Below are 19,945 nucleotides of genomic sequence, written 5' to 3' on the forward strand. Positions count from 1 at the left end.
ATAATGTATGAATTATTGATATGGACTTGTGCTAATAACATCAGTGCGGAAATGTGGCTGCCAATATCAGAATCAGAAGCAGAAAAAGGTTTTATTGCCATTGTCACTGAACAGAAGTCAGAAACATAGGAACTTGTCTTGGTGATTCGGTGCAACATAACACAATGAACAATGAGAAAACAACCTATATAAGTCAAAAAGAAAAACACTTCAAATCTGCTATAGGATAAAAAATAGAAAATAGGCTTACTATGTACTCAAAATGTACAAAATGTGTCCCAATCAATCCACACCAAAATACTTAGGCGAGGAGGGTGTCTTGCCCAAGGACACAGCCTGAGGTCAATTTATCATTTCTTGTTCTGTGGATGTACAAGGAGAATTTTGTGACACACATTATGCTAAATAGACTTTTTTTGTTGTTGACATTTTTACCATCAAAAACATCCTGGAGTTGTAATTAGCTTCATCCTTGTTTCATTGACCCTGTTTAAGAGGTCATCTTGCCCCTCACAAAACACTTGGTTTCAAATTTCCCATAAGGGTGACGCCAAATGTTTTTCGGTCCTTCGTTCATCGCCAAACGTGTTCAGAGGTTTTTCAGTGTGTGCTGCCAGCTTGCTTTTGTTCATTTACCCATGTCAATTCCCTCTGCTAACAGTAGATGTAGCGTGTTGACACAAAATCCTTATGATTTCATGCCTGAAAGTCATGTGTGGTTTTCAATACATACATTATTTACAGTAAAACACGAGATGCCAAAACAAATGAGCTCAAGAGCGTGAATAAAGGCCAATAACAATACAATGATGCATAATATGTGTCCTTTAAATATTATTATGGTATTATATTACAAACAAATCTGTCTTTTCCGATATCCCCCATGTGCTATTCTCTTTCATCTTTGTTTACCAATGCAAATCTCGTCAATCTAAAGTACTTCAGCAATCTATAGTCGACGTCGTCATGATTCAGTGTTTTGGGGTCAGTGAAAAAGCGTTTGCAGTACAATTGTCTTGAAGTGCAGACATGAAAAGTATTTGTATTTGCAGTAAGCATAGATGCAGGAAAAAAAAATATATATATAGATACATTTTGCCAATTCACAAACCAAACCAGGTCATATTTCAGTCTCCTCAAATGTTACTTTTTAAACACGAATCGCAATACTTTTTAACACCATATTTTACCTTCACATCTTGAAATCTCCTCTGTCACAATCCGTCAGATCTGTTCTTTGATCATAGTTGTACTTTGTTAGTTTTAGCTCGCGTTAACGTGACGTGCGTGAACCACAGCCGACCTCACTTTTATTCCTTCGCAATTCAAGGAAACGCTGTTGGACCGGACGAGAAACATAAAGTCACATTATTAGCTATTAACGGTTGGATGAGAACCATGTGGAGGCTAGAGACTATCAACATCAGAGAAAGAAGCAGTTCAAACGATATTTTTCCTGCAGTATTTGTCTCGCTCATGGTTTAATATCTGGCAAAGTGCGTACCAGAACAAACAACAAACCCCTGCTCTATATTTGGATAATCCGTGGTATAGGAAGCATATTAAAGCTCCTTGGGGATGCTTTAGGTGCTAATCCCGAACTTTCTGCGAAGCGTGAGAACACAATGGCCGCTGTGGTGGAGCGATGCCGTTTCCAGCCCCAGTGTCGTCCAGGGGCCGAGCTCTGGGATCATTGTTGTGAGACCTACAGGATGTCCTGAACAGGAAGTGCGCGCTCGCAGCGAAGCTTTCACGACTGGGAAGGTGCACATTTTTTGGAAAAGGTTTGCAACTACGTCTCCTGTCATGGGCGGCGTGCATCGCGGGATTTAACGTTTGGATACGTTTGGAGCTTGAAATGGACGTCGACTTCGAGATAGGAACGAGAGATTGCGATCCGGAAAGTAGTGACTGATACATTTGGACCAGAAATTCCTCTCTTTGTGCAGTATACGGGAGCGCGATGGCGGTCTGGAAGTCAGCGATCGAGAGAATTTGACATGCCTGACCAGAAGTGCCTGTTTTTATGCTGCGTCTACTGCCATTTTGAGAAAATCTGTAGAAAAATTGAGTTTTTGGAAAGCAAGGACTGATCAAATTTCTTATATTTGAGTGACATATCCTGCGATTTTGATTCTGGATGTTTGAAATGTTGACGTCATCAACAAGAAGAAGCGCTAAAACATGAATGAATGTTAAGAACTGGATTTATTTATTCGTTCTTTGTTTCAAAATCGGACGTCCACAGGAAGTTATGAAAAGTGCAATCCAGGAAGAAGTGACCAAAAAAGTCAACATTTTTGTCATAATCGTCAGCGTTGGATACTATTTAAATGTTTAATTTTTTCGTTCTCAACATGAATATACAAAGGAGTAATTGGAATTGGAATAGACAGTTAGCTATTTACTTTTTGCATTTTTAACTAGTTTCACTCCAAAAGAAATTCCTTTCCAATTCCATCGCTGGATTTTGACTTGTGGTGTCGACGCGACCGTGAAGTAGCCATGGCAACAGTGGCCTAAGAAAGTGAACGTTTTGGCTCTGAGGCGCCTGGAAGCAGAGGTGAGTTTTGAACGCTCGAATGTTGCGTGTCACAGAAGTCAAGCTGCGCAAGTGTTTCCTGTGGCAGGCAGACAGGAAGTACTCAGCTCAGTCCAATTTCACTGCTGCGACTTTGGTTCCTCAGATTGCCGCTCGTGCCTCTCGCCGACTTCTCCTCCTGCAAAAGAGGAACTTTATCGAGTCGTCGCACATGTTTTCGAAGTTTTGACCAGCTTAACTTGTCCGTTTTTCTATTTTTTCATTCTTTTTTTTTTTTTTTAAACAATCTTGCGGTTTTTAGATCTCGCTGTCGAAGGATACGAGCGACCGGCGAGTGACAGACAGCGGCAGTGATTACGCCGAGGACATCAACGCGTTTACACATGGAAATGCACAGATTATTTTCGCTTTGATCAGCCAATAGCCGCAGCTTCGAGAGACGAGAACCTAAAGATATTTGTTTCGTTTGGTATATTTGTTTCGTTTGGTATATTTGTTTCTCCAACGCGTGTCATCGTTGCGCCACTGTTTGTTCGTGATTGTAAGGCTTTTTAATCCCTTTATTACATGTATTTGTTCACGTTGCGGTTGAGAAGCTTGTACTTTCTTGTGTGGAAGCGATCGACTACGAACCGTTCGACATTGATCGTTGTTTTTCTCGACTTATTTAAAGGTGCCCTGTGTAACTTTTCTGGTGAAGCCTACACTACTCGCTCGACTTTGCGGAGGCGTTTTCTACTCGCCTGACACGTTTTACAGTACGACATGAAACACACTGTAGCTATTTATCGCAAACAACCCAAAACCGATGGCCGATAAGCTCTGTTGATATTCTTGTGCCAGATTTAGATAATTTCGCCCAAAATCCACAAACCTAAAGCTAAATATTGGCCTTTGCGGGATATTTAAGTCTAATGGACGATGTGCAAAACTGTCCAAATATTGGCTGTGTATTTGTAAAAGTACATCGAAAAACATGCATTCTCACGGTGAGTGGGGTCGCCTCTCCACAGATCTAACCCGTAATTTGGCATGTTGACATCGTCCACATGTATCCATGAAGTCGATAAGGTCAACGTCTCGCTTGGGCTGTGCTAATATATCGAAATATCAGTGTGTCACGTTAATAAATCTGGCGATACATTATCAATATCGTTGGCGTCCTGTATCGATACATCGCCATGAGTATTTTTGGCCGTACGACTTTGTCCGCTCCTGTAGGTCAAAGAAATACTGTTGCTAAATTGTATTTGGATCTTAAGAAATTGGGATAAATTGCAGAATATCACGTGCAATATATTGAGTGATGTATGTACTGTATCTCGTATTGATGTAGCTTAGCAGACCCTTGGCCTGAAAAGATACTTTGTTACTTATTGCACCGTTAAAGTACATTTATTTGAGACTTTCTTTGGAATATTTTCTGTGTAGCTCTGTTGTCATGTTACCAGTAGTGTTTCCCACAGGTTTCTACTGTCCATGATGGTTTTTGAAGTAAATGTGTCACTTATTGCCTCTTCTGATCACAAAAGTACTCATTAAAGATTAAAAACTAATAGGAAACCCTGCATTGGAATGAGTATGTGCGGTACTGGAGGAGTAGTATTATGCATCTCTAAATGTATTGCGTAAAATTAGAAGTACTGCAACGAAGAAATGTAGTTCCTCATTCAAAACAGAGTCCCTTTGCGTCACGTTTTATGACTTTATTGTAACTTGGATGAAGGAGAGTTTCAGCACCAACTCCATTGTTTACGTACATGATTGAACTGCAGTTGTTTTTTGCAATTGTCACCGGCTTTTTTTTTATAGTCTCTATGTTTATCACCCTCCACAGGCATCAGCTTTAAGGAAGTGACCCAAGAAAACCAAAAGGCCGTGTTCTCCGAGATACACGCATCCATCGACACGTTGGCATTCACTTTCGGCAATGTGTGAGTACTACAATACTTTTCACCGCCGCTCGTGCTACTTTTAGCCCGTGACTTCATCGAATAAATCCTGGAAAACCGGCCATGTCGACTGTGCTGCTCCTATCTATTTTCCTGTTTGCTTTTGGAGATAAAGGTGCTTTGCTTTCTGCTTCATAAATCCTGAAACTGCTGCATGTGGTATTGTTTTTGCAGAGTTTCTGACTTCCTTATGGGAGATGTGGACAGCGGCTCAGGGTTGGGGATCCCCCAGGCCAGGAGAACCAGGGTAAGACTGAACACAAATAGAAAGATGTATCAATTAGACATGGTACAGTACAGTTTTGTTACAATGAGATTCTTGTCTCAAAAAAGTCACAATGGGTCACGGTTTCTATATATCATATTTTTTCATAGTTTTCTCATGGTGCGACTTATACTCCGGAGCGACTTATATGTGATATTATTTGTTATTTTCACACTGACAACCACAAGAGGGCGCTCTAGGCTCTAAGCGACACAGAAGAAGAATCTACTCCAACACGAGCGTTCCAAACACAAGCGTTCCAAACACGAGCCTTTCAAACACGAGCCTTTCAAACACGAGCGTTCCAAACACGAGCGTTCCAAACACGAGCCTTTCAAACACGAGCCTTTCAAACACGAGCGTTCCAAACACGAGCGTTCCAAACACGAGCGTTCCAAACACGAGCCTTTCAAACACGAGCCTTCCAAACACGAGCGTTCCAAACACGAGCCTTCCAAACACGAGCGTTCCAAACACGAGCGTTCCAAACACGAGCCTTCCAAACACGAGCCTTCCAAACACGAGCGTTCCAAACACGAGCGTTCCAAACACAAGCGTTCCAAACACGAGCGTTCCAAACACGAGCGTTTCAAACACGAGCGTTTCAAACACAAGCGTTTCAAAGGGCGGCAGTTAAGTCGTATTGCGGCAGTTAAGTGGTATTTTTAGCCCGGCTCCAGTGGAAACCCTCAGAGTGGCTTTTCTGCGTTTAATAGGGGCGTGGAAAACCCCAGCTCCCTCTGATGTCTCTCTTTCGAGCCTCGTCTCGCCGTTTGCCCCTTGTAATTTTAAATGTCTTTTCAGTCTTTTGACAATCTGGCCTCCGATCCCGAGGGCTACGAGAGCGAGAAAGGCGAGCTCCCAGGTAAGACGCGGCGGAACGTTTGTACCTCAAAGCGTCACACTGCTAAATATACATCTACAGCAGGACAAATATTTAGTTTTAAGCAGTTTACGTGCGTGTAGGAATGCAAAGGCAAATATGTTTTTCTTATTCAAGCGCCGGTTGCAAATAGAGGAGGGGAAATACACTCTAAAAATGAAATGTTGACGTTATATAAATATTTATGTCATCTTTTAGACATATTTTTGATGGTAAACAAAGTAATGTTTGGAGGAAATGAGATTAATCTAGTTGAAATGCTTACTTTAATTAAGCATATTTAGGTTGAAAAAGATACATAATAATACATAGATTTTAAGTCAATATTTATTTGACTTAATCGCATCTTCATTAATAAAAAAAAAATTACAATGAAAAATACATTTACTGAGAAAAATACATTGTTAACACTTAACAATAAGGCAAAGATACAAAGCTTTTATGAATATTTATTAGTCATTGACAAAAAAAAAAACATTAACAATCTTTAACATTAACCCTAAGCCTATTAAATATTTTTAAATCAAATAAAATGTTAGTGTGTGAATGATGTATAAATCCCTTTTATGCCTTATTATAAAGTGTTACCAAAACATTTATGAAATTAGCACTAAAAATACATGAGACATACATTGAGAACAAATCAATAAATACAGATAAATATTCAAAACTACTCAAGACGAAGCAGACTATATTAAACTTTTAAAGTCTAAATCACTGCACATTTCACTAAAACGTAGCAAACACAATTTAATTTCAGATTTTCCTAAACATTCTCAGCAGTTTTACCATTTTTGTAAAGTTGTATAATATATTTACTTCCTGGTTGGACACAAGCAGCAAACATGACATAGATAGAGGTAATTCAACAGCTGTTACCTAGCAACCACACTGTAAACAAGAGCCACAATCCATATAAATGACAAAACAGTTATGATTTGACAAAAAAGTATACCACATAACACCTTTATTTAGTTTAATGATCATTTAAACTGTCAGAAAAGTGTGTCAGTTAAGTGTAAACTGTCTCAGTGTCGCACGTTGATGACATCACAGAGGGATTCCGCTTCAGCTCTACTTCCTGTCATTATAAACTCTTATTTTTCAAACTTTCTGCGCAAACGGGGACTTAACTGAAGTAAAACTATGATACATATTTACCACAGGTTCTACGCCACTAAACTCAGTCATAATTAAAAGAAAGAAAAGTTGAATCTGTCGTATGGACTTTAATGGCTCCCGGAGTGTCAGCTTTAGGGTGATTTAGGTCGAGCGCTCCTGGATGCCTGAGGTCGACCCGCCCGAAACCCTCGCCTCCACCCCTGTTATTCCTGCTGTATTTTCACGGCAGCGGATGGCTTTTCCCCCGCGCCGTTCACATATCTGACATTCCTCCTCTGTTTAGGAGCAGCGCAGTGTACGATGGGAAACATATGGGCTTTAAGTTGAGTCAGATGGTCCACAGATGGGACCGCTTTTCATCACGGTGTTATATAAAAGACGATGTGTGCATGAGCGTCCAAGTGGCCATTTATTATCAACATTTATTCAACGTACACGTCGGGATGTGAAGCTTATTCGGTTAATTGATGATTATGATCAAGTCAGGTCATGATATAGTAATTGTAGGGACTAAAATAAACAATAATCGTGACGTTTTAGAAGCAAAATGTAAATATAATGAAAATTAAATCATAAAACCATAAAATGACAAGAAATAACTACAATAAATTGAAGCGATATTAAAATTGGTCACAATAATTGTACTTTGAAATGAAAAAAAGTTTGATTTCACAAAGCAGGTTACAAACCATGAAAACAGTAGCGTACTAGAATGAAAGGACAGTAAAGATGTCACTTTTAAGATAAGATAAGATAAGATAATCCTTTATTGTCCCACATGGGGAAATTTCATTGGTGCAACGCAGGTAGATACAGAGATAGATACAGAAGAACAGATTACTTATAAGAAGTCTGAAAAAACACTTTCAGTAGAAGATCTCCTATAAATAAATAAAAACTCCCATAGACAAATAAATACATAAATACCATTGCGACAGTAATTGCACATGAATATGTGTCACGACAGCACATAGATTGCACATGAATTTCACAGTAATTGCACATACGACAGAATTGCACATCAGTATTAGGTTAGGTCAGTATTGCGACGGGATAACGTGACGATCTCCGGGTAAGACGACTGTTCTCTGCAGTTTCATGAGTTCCTCCTTTGTGGAAACGCGGTACGGGGGGCGGGGCCGGGGGGCGGTACGGGGGGCGGGGCCGGGGGGCGGTACGCGGGGCGGGGCCGGAGCCGGGGGACTCAGAGCCAAAACACATCGCAACGACACGACGAAAACACTCAATCCAGCCGAACAAAGTCAAAACAAGTTAATTTAAAGCGATTCCAGTGCGTGTCCCGATCGTTCGTGAAGTTCCTCTTTCATATAAACGTGTACGTAAACGTGTACCGACGACACGCCGTACTTTAGCGCGGCCGGAGGGCGCGGGGAGGGGCTGGTGGGCTCGCTCGGAGCTAGCTCACGTCACAACAACACAACGAACGCAACGAAAAACGCTCAAATCCAGCCGAAAAAAGTCAAAAACAGTTGAATTAAAAAACTATTCCAGCGCGTGTCCCTATCGTACAATAAAATAGAAAAAATATACTAACTATATTTTGTTTTGTTATTTGTCAGTAATCATGGATAATTAGTGTTAAACTGTGACGTTTCTTCTCACAATAATCGTTACAAACATTAGATATCGTGACATCTCTTACACTCTATATATGATGACAAAGTGTAAAGACAAAACGCTTCACGACCTCCATGCAGTGATGGAAAGCAGTGAAAAGTAGCATTTATTCCTTGTTTTTTCTTGCCGAATTGTTTAATTTGTTTTATTTGTTGTTTATTCCACCGTATTCTGAGCCAACTGAGTATCGTGTCGCTTGTCAGAGGTCTTTATGTGGTCGGGAAAGTTAGCAAATCTAAGGGAAATTGCTGTCGTTAGCGGGCGACGAGGACCTTTGGCGTTTTTGGGTCGGATCGTCGGAATCGGGGAGAAGTGGATCGGGTTTTGGGAGTGGGACTCTGGGGTAATTGCACGTTTTACAAAACTCTCCTACGTCCGCACAGTTCCAGAGGCGTCCCTGTCCCGAGAAGAGGAGGTGGACCTGAGGCTGCAGAAGAATGACAGCGGAGTGGAGTCGGCTTTGCTCTACGCCAAGACCTGGTCCAAGTACATCAAGGACCTGCTGGCCTGGATGGACAAGCGCCTGGCTATGGGTGAGAGACGCTCACTTTCACTCACTTATGTCTGCTTTCTACATAAACAATGGCATGTTTTTTCAAACTGGCCTTTAAAGGTGTAACTATGATCGAAATGTTGTGATATCGCCAGAAGTCTCGCAATAACGTCACAATTTATGGGATTATAAGATTCTATGCGAAAATAAATTGTTTTATTGCAGTGTGAACTACATAGACCATGATCCTTTGCTCCTTTTCAGTGTTTTTTTTTTTAGCACTTTTCTAGTTACATTTTTCGGTGGGGGAAAGATTTTTTTTCAAATTTTTTTAAAATAAATTATCATTTATTCAAAAGATCGCAATGAATACTATACCTTTTAATTCTGATGATAAATTCCTAAAACTACAAATTAGCATATGCAAATGTATGGATCTGAATGTATGAATCTGGATGTTTCCCACAACTAAAACTTTAGCATTCAAGCATTATGATCTGGACAAAAAAACAACTAATATTGATGTTTATTGACAAAATCATCTAAAAATAAATAAATAAATAAAAATAAATAAGATTTTAGACTATCTTTGAAAGTAATCCAAATTAAAATGCTTTCTTTCATTTATCATATTTAGATTGTAAAAACAACAACATGGTAATTACCGTATTTTCCGGACTAAGTCGCACCTTTTTTCTTAGTTTTGGCCAGGGTGCTTATACTTGTACTTATACTTAACTTATACTCATACTCATACTCATACTCCGGAGCGACTTATATGTGATATTATTAGTTATTTTCACACTTGCAACTGCATTTTATACTCCAGTGCGACTTATGTTTTTTTCTCCTCTATTATGCATTTTTTTGGCTGGTGCGACTTATACTCCGGAAAATACGGTTACATGTATTTGAAGTTATTTCGCTTAATGAAATCTTTACTGAGTAATCAATATAAAAAATATGACTATGTTGGCAGATAAGAAAAATAAATTGTTAAGAGCTTTTATGAATATTTTAAAAAGCAAATAATGATGTTTAATTGACAATATTACATAAAAAAAACTATATTAATCATGCATTACTATTTTATGAACTAAACCAAAACTAGAAATAAACACTTCTTACCACATTATTTAAATTGGCTGAAACACTTTTTCTCCCAGATATTGAATATGCAAAGAACTACGCCAAAATGGCCGAATCGGCGAAGACGCTGGCCAGTCGACAGGTAGAAAACAACTCCATTTAAAATCATGTGTTTTTTTTTTTATATTCAAATTAAATGCTCTTTCTTTTGTTTCACACCAGGACTACATGCCATTCAGCGACATCTACACGTCGACCTTTAAGAACGACATCGAATACAACCAGTTGCTGATCCAAACCGCCATGGCGCTCCAGTCCAATAAATTCATACAGGTGAGTTTAACGTTCATCGAGTTCTGTTCTCGCCGTTGGGTCTTTGCGTAACGGGTTGTCGTGTTTGTGCGTTTCAAGCCTCTTCAAGCGCGAAAGAGCGAGCTGGACAAGCTGAGGAGAGACATCAAGGAGCAGTGGCAGCGGGAGCAGAAGAAAAGGGTATTCCAAACATCTCACACATACTTTTGGGTTTTCAGCGCTCAGACTAATGACAAGGTTGTGTTTGTTTATGCCTCATGATGTACAAGTATTTTAAGTGCGGCAGGATCTTCAAATATGTCTTTGTTGTTGGCTTCTTTGGACAAGCCACACGCTTCCTCACAATCGCCCATCAGTGTGTATCTGGCATAGTGTCTGTCATTGGTTTGGGAGTATTATAGTTTAAATTCATTCATATTCAATCATATTTACAGTTTTTGCTCACATGATTGAACAAAAAAAAAGATCACATTGAAATAATAAAATGAGAATGAATTTATTTTCGATAAAATTGCATGTTCTGTCCTAGATTTGACCATCATACTCCAGTGCAACTTATATGTTTTTTTCTTCACTATTATGCATTTTTTGGCTGGTGCGACTTTTACTCCAGTGCGACTTATAGTCCGGAAAATACGGTAATCTCTTCGTAAAATAATACACTAATACAAATTTTGGTTGACGAAGACATTATTGACCAATTCATTGTCTTAGTTTCATCAGTTTCTCTGCTAATTGTTTTAAAAATGATTCCTATTTAAGGTATTATTCATTAGTTAAGTTGTTTTTACTCATTGGCCGTTAATATCGCAAGGACTGACCAAGGAACGGCCAAAAACTGACCAAGAAAAGACCAAGGAACGACCAAGGACTGACCAAGGACTGACCAAGGACTGATCAAGGACTGATCAAGGAACGACCAAAAACTGACCAAGGATTGACCAAGGACTGATAGAGGACCGACCAAGGACTGACCAAGGACTGACCAAGGAACGACCAAAAACTGACCAAGGACTGACCAAGGAACGACCAAAAACTGACCAAGGACTGACCAAGGAACGACCAAAAACTGACCAAGGACTGACCAAGGAACGACCAAGGAACGACCAAGGAACGACCGAGGACTGACCAAGGCCTGACCAAGGAACTACCAAAAACTGACCAAGGACTGACCAAGGAACGACCAAAAACTGACCAAGGACTGACCAAGGAACGACCAAAAACTGACCAAGGACTGACCAAGGAACGACCAAGGAACGACCAAGGAACGACCGAGGACTGACCAAGGCCTGACCAAGGAACTACCAAAAACTGACCAAGGACTGACCAAGGACTGATAGAGGACCGACCAAGGACTGACCAAGGACTGACCAAGGAACGACCAAAAACTGACCAAGGACTGACCAAGGAACGACCAAAAACTGACCAAGGACTGACCAAGGAACGACCAAAAACTGACCAAGGACTGACCAAGGAACGACCAAGGAACGACCAAGGAACGACCGAGGACTGACCAAGGCCTGACCAAGGAACTACCAAAAACTGACCAAGGACTGACCAAGGAACGACCAAAAACTGACCAAGGACTGACCAAAAACTGACCAAGGACTGACCAAGGAACGACCAAGGAACGACCAAGGAACGACCGAGGACTGACCAAGGCCTGACCAAGGAACTACCAAAAACTGACCAAGGACTGACCAAGGAACGACCAAGGAACGACCAAGGAACGACCAAGGACTGACCAAGGACTGACCAAGGACTGACCAAGGACTGACCAAGGAACGACCAAAAACTGACCAAGGACTGACCAAGGAACGACCAAAAACTGACCAAGGACTGACCAAGGAACGACCAAGGAACGACCAAGGAACGACCGAGGACTGACCAAGGCCTGACCAAGGAACTACCAAAAACTGACCAAGGACTGACCAAGGAACGACCAAGGAACGACCAAGGACTGACCAAGGACTGACCAAGGAACGACCAAGGACTGACCAAGGAACGACCAAGGACTGACCGAGGCAGATATCAATTGACGTCATGATCATCTTCTGTTTCATTTGTTTGTCTTTTTAGCAAGAGGCGGACGTGTGCTTGCGTAAGGCCCGAGCGCTGAAGAGCCAGAGGGCCGAGGACTACCAGAAGGCCCAAACGTCCACGCAGCGGTCCCAGGACGAGACGACCAAACAGCTGGAGAAGAAGAGGCGACTGGAGGAGGAGGCGCTGCAGAAGGTGGGACCATCAGACACGCCGCCGTAAAAAGACAAATGTTCTGTACAGAGGGTCCGCTGACTGAGCATGTGGACCTCCGAAGGCTCCGGTGGACTTGAGCGAGGGCGAGACATTTGGCGAGAGTGACCGAAATGGCGAGGGTCATTGTTATTAGTCGGTTTCGTCTTCTTCTTCTTCTTCATTTTCTACCGCTTTATTCCGTTAGGGGTCGCGGGTGACTGGAGCCTACCCCAGTGACTTTGGGCCTTAGACGGGGTACACCCTGGACAGTGGCCAACTCGAGTTGCCAGTTTTGCCTAACACATGCATGCTTTGGATGGTGGGAGGAGCCAGAGAACCCACGGTAACACAGGGAGAACATGCAGACTCCACCCAGAGAGATCATGTGATGTTGGTCTGGCCCGGGAATTGAACCCATGACTTCTTCTTGGGAGGCAAGCGCTTCTTCCTTCTTTCTTCCTTCCTTCCTTCCTTCTTCCTTCTTCTTTCCTTCTTTCCTTCCTTCCTTCCTTCCCTCCTTCCTCCCTTCTTCCTTCCTTCCTTCCTCCCATCTTCCTTCCTCCTTTCTCCTTCCTTCTTCCTCTTTCTCCGTTCTCCTTCCTCTTTCTCCGTTCTCCTTCCTCTTTCTCCGTTCTCCTTTTCTCCTTCCCTCTTTCTCCGTTCTGCTTCCTCCTTTCTTCTCCTCCTCCTCCTCCTCCTCCTCCTCCTCCTCCTCCTCCTCCTTCACCTACTCATCCGTCTCCATCGCTCCCTCCTTACATTTCTAAGATGGCTCTTGCGTTAGCGATGTAGCGTCTCTCTCTCTCCCTCCAGAACTCTTTTAAGTCCTGTTTATCCCATTGTAGCTGTTGTACGAGCTGCTTTCTGATGGCGGCGTTCTGTTCGAGCGTTTCGACGGTTCTCTCTAACTGAGCGGCGTGGTGTTCGTGCGCCTCCACGAGCTCCCTCAGCTTACACTCCGTCTCAGCGCCCGCCTCTTTTTCTCGATGTAACTCCTGTACAAGTTTGTCTCTGGCCCTGAGCTCCTCTTCCAGTTCTTCTACTTTCTTTTCTAATCGAGCAGCGTAGGCGTCAGGTGCGTCCTTCATAGACTTAATCTCATCCTGATATCGAGCCACATGCGCCGTTATCTCCTTTTCTTTGAGCTCTTTCAGAAGACAACGTTCAAGTTTCTCGCGTCCGATTTGAACCTCTGCCAACTTCTCTTTTGACAGAGTAAGGAGGGCCTTTCGTTCCTCCACCTTCAGCTTTTCCTCACTTTTGACTAAAATGAGCTGTTCCAGTTGGGCCAGAACGTTTTCCATCTTTTGCACCAGATCGCAGTTCCTCTGGAGCTCTTCTTGAAGTTCGGCTTTAGTTTTCATAAGCTCGAGGGCCGTCTGGCTCTCTGCTGTGGCTGGATCCTGGGGGACTCCTGCAGGCTCGTCCCCGAGGATCCACCTTCTCTTCCGACAGGCGCCTCCTTCAGGTGTTTCTGTGCCACCCGTACTCTGGACACCGGCGTCCACGTCTGAGGCGTCTGAGGCGTCCTCCTCACTCCATGTGCGTCCGGGCTTCATGTCACGTTGAATTGTGTGGAGTCGTTCTGTTTGACGGAGCAAAGTCCTGGAACTACTTCTTCTTCTTTGGTGTTGTATGGCGGCTGGTATCCAAGAGTTACATTACTGCCAGACTTTATTCTTTAGACTTTATCCTCCTTCACACTTGTCTGAAACAAATAAAAACCGCCATGAAACGCCAAAGAAGAAGAAGAAGAAGAAGAAGGTGAATTAAAGGGACATTCTAGAATATTGGCTTTTATAACGATGAATCCTGACATCACAGTTACGGTTGCTATGCGAGAATACATAAAGTCTGGCAGTGATGTGACACTTGGATACCAGACGCCATAAAACACCATAGAAGAAGAAGAAGATGAAGAAGAGATTGAAAAGAGTAATCAGTGTACCACCTATTATTTAATTCATATTAAATCAATATTAAACAGAAGGTCTCCTTCAGAATAGAGCTAGGTTTGTTTTACGGCAACGGTACACATTTGGAGCCATTGCGGTGGTCAGGCGGGGAGAGCGGCGTGCCGGGGCGGTCAGGTTTCGATGGCGGTCAGGTTTAATTGTGCATTGATTTCATTGTATGTATGTATGATATCAAAGTACATGATATTAAAAGCATTACTGAGCAAAACAGAATGAAAAACACTCGAAAGAAGGACTGAACCAATACAAACCAGGACAAAATTGGGTTTAAATCAGGTCTAAATTTGTCTCAATTAAACTCTCCAGGTCTGCAACCAGAACTAAACAATGCACAACAAACTTTGAATCTTTAACATTTTCTTTTCCATTTTTGTCTTAGTTTAATTAGTTTGCCCTTTTTTGGTAACTCGAGAAATCAGACAATGATCAGGTTTATGGTGCACATGGAAACATAAAACATAAAACTCTAACATATGAACTTTCTGCACGTTACAAACTCAAAACGCTGACTGCACGAGACTCTTAATGACCGACCGACCGCAGTAGTTTGATACTGAGCGACAGCAGTAGTTTGATACTGAGCGACCGCAGTAGTTTGATACTGAGCGACCGCAGTAGTTTGATACTGAGCGACCGCAGTAGTTTGATACTGAGCGACAGCAGTAGTTTGATACTGAGCGACCGCAGTAGTTTGATACTGAGCGACAGCAGTAGTTTGATACTGAGCGACCGCAGTAGTTTGATACTGAGCGACCGCAGTAGTTTGATACTGAGCGACCGCAGTAGTTTGATACTGAGCGACAGCAGTAGTTTGATACTGAGCGACCGCAGTAGTTTGATACTGAGCGACCGCAGTAGTTTGATACTGAGCGACAGCAGTAGTTTGATACTGAGCGACCGCAGTAGTTTGATACTGAGCGACCGCAGTAGTTTGATACTGAGCGACCGCAGTAGTTTGATACTGAGCGACCGCAGTAGTTTGATACTGAGCGACTGCAGTAGTTTGATACTGACCGACCGCAGTAGTTTGATGGTGTTGGTGCCGTTCCAGTTCGAAGAGGCGCAGGACCAGTACCAGAGCTGTTTGGCTGAATCTGGAGTCAGGAAGATGGACATGGCCAACGCCAAAAGCACCATCCTCACCCAGATCCGAGAGACGGTGTTCCAGTGTGACCTCACCCTCAAAGCCGTGAGTGACCGTCCTTTCCACGCACAATTTACACTGTGTTTGAACTGCTCTTACATTTTATATTGATGGTATAATGTTTTTTTTTCCAAAGTAAATCATAAGAAAAGCTCAAAGACTCTTGATGACAACCAATCAATCATCCAGTTCTGTTTGGATTTGTACATTCTCCAGATTCAATATTGACCTGTAGCTGTGGGCGGGAAATATTGACTAAATTAATTAATTGTCTTTAAATGTGACATTGAGGTTCAAGATTCTGGCAAATTTGAAACTAGTTACCCGCCAAAGTGCATGAACTCTACTATGAACCCTTATGAGTTTTAAGCATTTTATTTTTATTATAAACGAATTACTCGATATTCAAATTTGGAATAACTTCTAAACAACTCCCACCTTTACTATTGATCATATAACTACTTAAACACTTACTTAAAAACTTACTTTATGATGCATATACACTGGGAAAATAAAGTAATATTGTTGTTTATTCAGTATTTGTAGCTGCAGTTAAGCAATGATAAATGTGCTCTTAACCCTTCGGGGTCCGGAGCTTTTTGGGCCGTTTTTGGGTACCTTCAATTTTGCCCTGATATACTACATTAATAAATGGTTACCAGACCAATGTTGGGTATCTTTTTTTTCAGCACAACCTCACCTATATGATGAGTTAGTTAGTTTTTCACTTTGACATACTATTTCAACACACTGGACCTAAACACACACAGAAAACGCAAAGTCCGTCTAGAAAAATTATGTTTTTTTCATTGTGAAACCCTCAAACATGCTCAACCAAGCGTTTAAAAAGGTTCAAACTGAACCACAAGGTGCGAATATGAACATATAAAAGTATTTTTGTGATATATACAAGCAATAAACCACTATTTACAATAAAAAGTAGGTAAATCCTCAGGCGTTTTTCTATTTGTGCAACTTCTCAAAACAGTTTCAGTCCAAAATGACACAGAGAGCCACATCACAGACCTTGTACTTCCATGTGAGTGATGTTCAGAAGGAACTCTAAACCAGGTCTAAACCAGGTCTAAACCAGGTCCAACCCAGGTCTAAACCAGGTCTAAATCAGGACTAAACCAGGTCTAACCCAGGACTAAACCAGGTCTAAACCAGGACTAAACCAGGACTAAACCAGGTCTAAACCAGGACTAAACCAGGACTAAACCAGGACCAAACCAGGTCTAAACCAGGACTAAACCAGGACTAAACCAGGACTAAACCAGGACCAAACCAGGTCTAAACCAGGACTAAACCAGGTCTAAACCAGGACTAAACCAGGACTAAACCAGGACTAAACCAGGTCTAAACCAGGACTAAACCAGGACTAAACCAGGTCTAAACCAGGACTAAACCAGGACCAAAGCAGGTCTAAACCAGGTCTAAACTTGATCAACATGAAGTGTGCCCCTCATTTTGCTTCACAACTATATTACTGACAATGAAATACTAAAACTCTCCAAAACTACTCAAAAACAGTATAATTCCTCTCGTTCGTTCTTCCTCTTTGACTAATTGTCATGTTACTAATGTTTACGTTCCTCGTGTGCGTCCTGAACATCCGGGTTAGCACAAGGCTAACGTTTTTTTCCGTTTCGTTTTATCACAAAAGACGACAAAGTTATTATAAGAAATGTAACGCGCGCAGAAAAGAGCGCATATTTTTCCGCAAATTTTTAATGGAATTGAAACGTTCATAACTTTGGTTTTATCTGGTGGATTCGAAAAAAACAAAAACTCAGATGTTGCTACGGGTCCCCACTTCCGTATGACGTCAACGGCAGCCGTCTACGTTGTTTGGTTTTCATGCTACAGGGTCCTAAAGCCGACCATGTTTTCACACGCGCCGGCGCGGGCGTCGACCCCGAAGGGTTAAATTGTATTTATTAAAACACTGTATATTAGCCTATCCAAAGCCATTCCAGTATTAGAATAAAAGTTAAAGGGGCTGCACCTGTCTTAAAAAGTGTTAAAACAGATCTAGTTCATTTTAAACTCTTTGCAGGTATCTAAATATGTCGAAATATTCTCCACAATGAGTTTAAAAGTGTTTTTCACAACTTTCTGAGCTGCCACGGTAAAGTTAACTAACATTAGCATGCTAACGGCACACTTCCTGCTTCTCTGAGAATAAAACACTATAATTAGAGGCAGAAAAAGAGTAGATGCTCTCACAACACATCTGTACTGGAGAAAAACAGATTTTACTTCATAACATGCAAAGAATTGTATAGAGGCCCTTTAATACAAACTCCATTAGTCCATTAGTAACAAACACGTGACATTCATGTGTTGTGTTTCAGGTGACAGTGAACTGGTTCCAGATGCAGCAGGCCCTGAACGCCTCTTTACCCACTCACTATCAGGCTTTGAGTGACAGCGCCAAACTGTACGAGCCCGGCGAGTGCTACTCCGAGTTTGTGCGAAATCTGCCAAGAAATCTACCGAAGGAACGTCTGCATTCGGACTCCATCTCCTCAGACAGCACCAGCACCAGGTACAAGCTTATATTTTAATTTGATTTTTAGAATTTATTTTAAATTTATATTCAATTTATTTTCAATTTATTTATTATTTATTTTTTGTTATTTTTTGTATTTATTAATTGTATTTATTAGGCCCGAGCGCCACAAGCTGGCGAGAGGCCTATTAGTCTCGTAAGGCCGTGCGAAGCTTCCAAACACTCACTAACGCACTCCTCCACTCATGCACGCCCCGTGCATGCTAATTAGTTGTAGGAAAATGGAACATTACCGTTGTAAACGGGCGAAGCCCGTGCAAAAGTTTGCACTGAACGAGCACTTTACATCGTCATCCCCATATAAAGCACTCATTTGCCCTAAGTAGCTCACGAATACGTTCCCCATCTCTTGCATGTTCCGTGCATATAAGCATGTAAGGCAAAAATTGAACATTATTACTGTATAGAGGGCCAAAAACACAAAGTGGGCGGAGCCCACTCAAAATTATCGAAAGTACCCGTCAGTGACCAGGGACCCACACCATGAGGTAGGAAAGCGCGAGCGCTTTCCGAAAATGTATAGTTTATGATATTTGAAAAATGGGAAACATTGTTTTCGCATCGGAATATTATTCTTTCTTTCTTTCTTCTTCTTCTTCTCGGGACCAACCCCCCTATTTTTCACCCAGTGAACATTGACGAAAAGTCACAAAAAGCCCTATTAACCTGAAATTTGGTGAGACTCATCTTCAAGACCATCAAAAGTTATCCACATTTTCATTCAAAGAGTCACGGTGTCTGTTCGGCAAAGTCGCACATTTTGCCAAGAATTCAAAATAAAATTGCTTTTTGATGGTAAAACAAAGGGGAGAAGATGTGACAGCGTCACAGATTCAGCAGTAGGCGTAATAAAAGGACAATTGGGGCGCGTTAGCGCCCCCTCCTCTTGCGGCGTGGCGGCGGTGTGGCGGCGGCGTGGCGGCGGCGTGGCGAGGGCCGATCATTGCCGCTTGCGGCTATATTTTTTTATTATTTTTCTTGTTCTTCTGCTTTTTGAGCTCTAATTTTACCCCCTGAACATGCTCAAAAACTCACCAAACTTTACCCAAAATTCAAAATCGGCGAAAAATTTTGTTTTTTCTGGGCCATTTTTTTTTTCGTTAAAAAATGGCGTGACAACGCCACCGACAAAAGTCAAAATACATTACGCCTATGGGAGACGCCCCGAGGTCAACTTTGTCGTAGAGCTACGAAATTCGGAACACGCATTCCTCTTGTGAGGACAAAAAACAAATATTATTGTGGCCACGCCCCCAGAATTACCCTATGCCCGCCATCTTCCTTTGAAAATGAAAACACGCTGTGTTAGCCATTTTGTTCACGTCAAACTTTGACGAACTCCTCCTAGGGCGTTTTGCCCACCGACTTCAAAATCGGCGGACGTCCTCTGGACAAGTGGGGCATCTAAAGTTATCCAATTTTTTGAGATACCTTTTACGGTCTGTGTGCGGCGCAGCCGCAAAGTTGGACAACTTATTTTGGGATATTGCAGATCTAAAACTTGTTCCCATTTGATCAAAACAAGTCCGATTAGGACCAAATTTGAATCAGTTGTTCAACTTTCTAGTTTGGACCAGTTTATGATGACAAAATTGAAATGGGCGCGATAGCGCCCTCTACAGAGTGACCTTTAAATTAACATTGAAGGTCAAAAATTAGTTTTACCAAAATTTTCTAAACTTTACCCAAAATTCTATTTTGGCGTCGCGATCAAAAAAG

The 19,945-nt window shown here is 41.8% G+C and overlaps 1 protein-coding gene across 1 annotated transcript in view; it reads left to right on the top strand.

Moving 5' to 3' along the window:
• Positions 1–19,945, top strand: part of LOC140356027 (rho GTPase-activating protein 29-like) — a 71,437-nt gene that overhangs the window by 34,309 nt on the left and 17,183 nt on the right. Inside the window, exons 3-12 of the mRNA XM_072440717.1 lie at positions 4,380–4,476; positions 4,669–4,741; positions 5,564–5,624; positions 8,786–8,935; positions 10,062–10,126; positions 10,207–10,317; positions 10,396–10,476; positions 12,376–12,531; positions 15,559–15,696; positions 18,009–18,193. Coding sequence (XP_072296818.1) covers positions 4,380–4,476; positions 4,669–4,741; positions 5,564–5,624; positions 8,786–8,935; positions 10,062–10,126; positions 10,207–10,317; positions 10,396–10,476; positions 12,376–12,531; positions 15,559–15,696; positions 18,009–18,193 — 1,117 coding nt within the window. The remainder of the gene's footprint in view (positions 1–4,379; positions 4,477–4,668; positions 4,742–5,563; positions 5,625–8,785; positions 8,936–10,061; positions 10,127–10,206; positions 10,318–10,395; positions 10,477–12,375; positions 12,532–15,558; positions 15,697–18,008; positions 18,194–19,945) is intronic.

The sequence above is a fragment of the Eucyclogobius newberryi genome, unplaced genomic scaffold (genome assembly GCF_026437365.1).
Source record: "Eucyclogobius newberryi isolate DKJ021-1_F unplaced genomic scaffold, fEucNew1.0.hap1 SCAF_12, whole genome shotgun sequence".
In the NCBI taxonomy this organism is placed as follows: domain Eukaryota; kingdom Metazoa; phylum Chordata; class Actinopteri; order Gobiiformes; family Gobiidae; genus Eucyclogobius; species Eucyclogobius newberryi.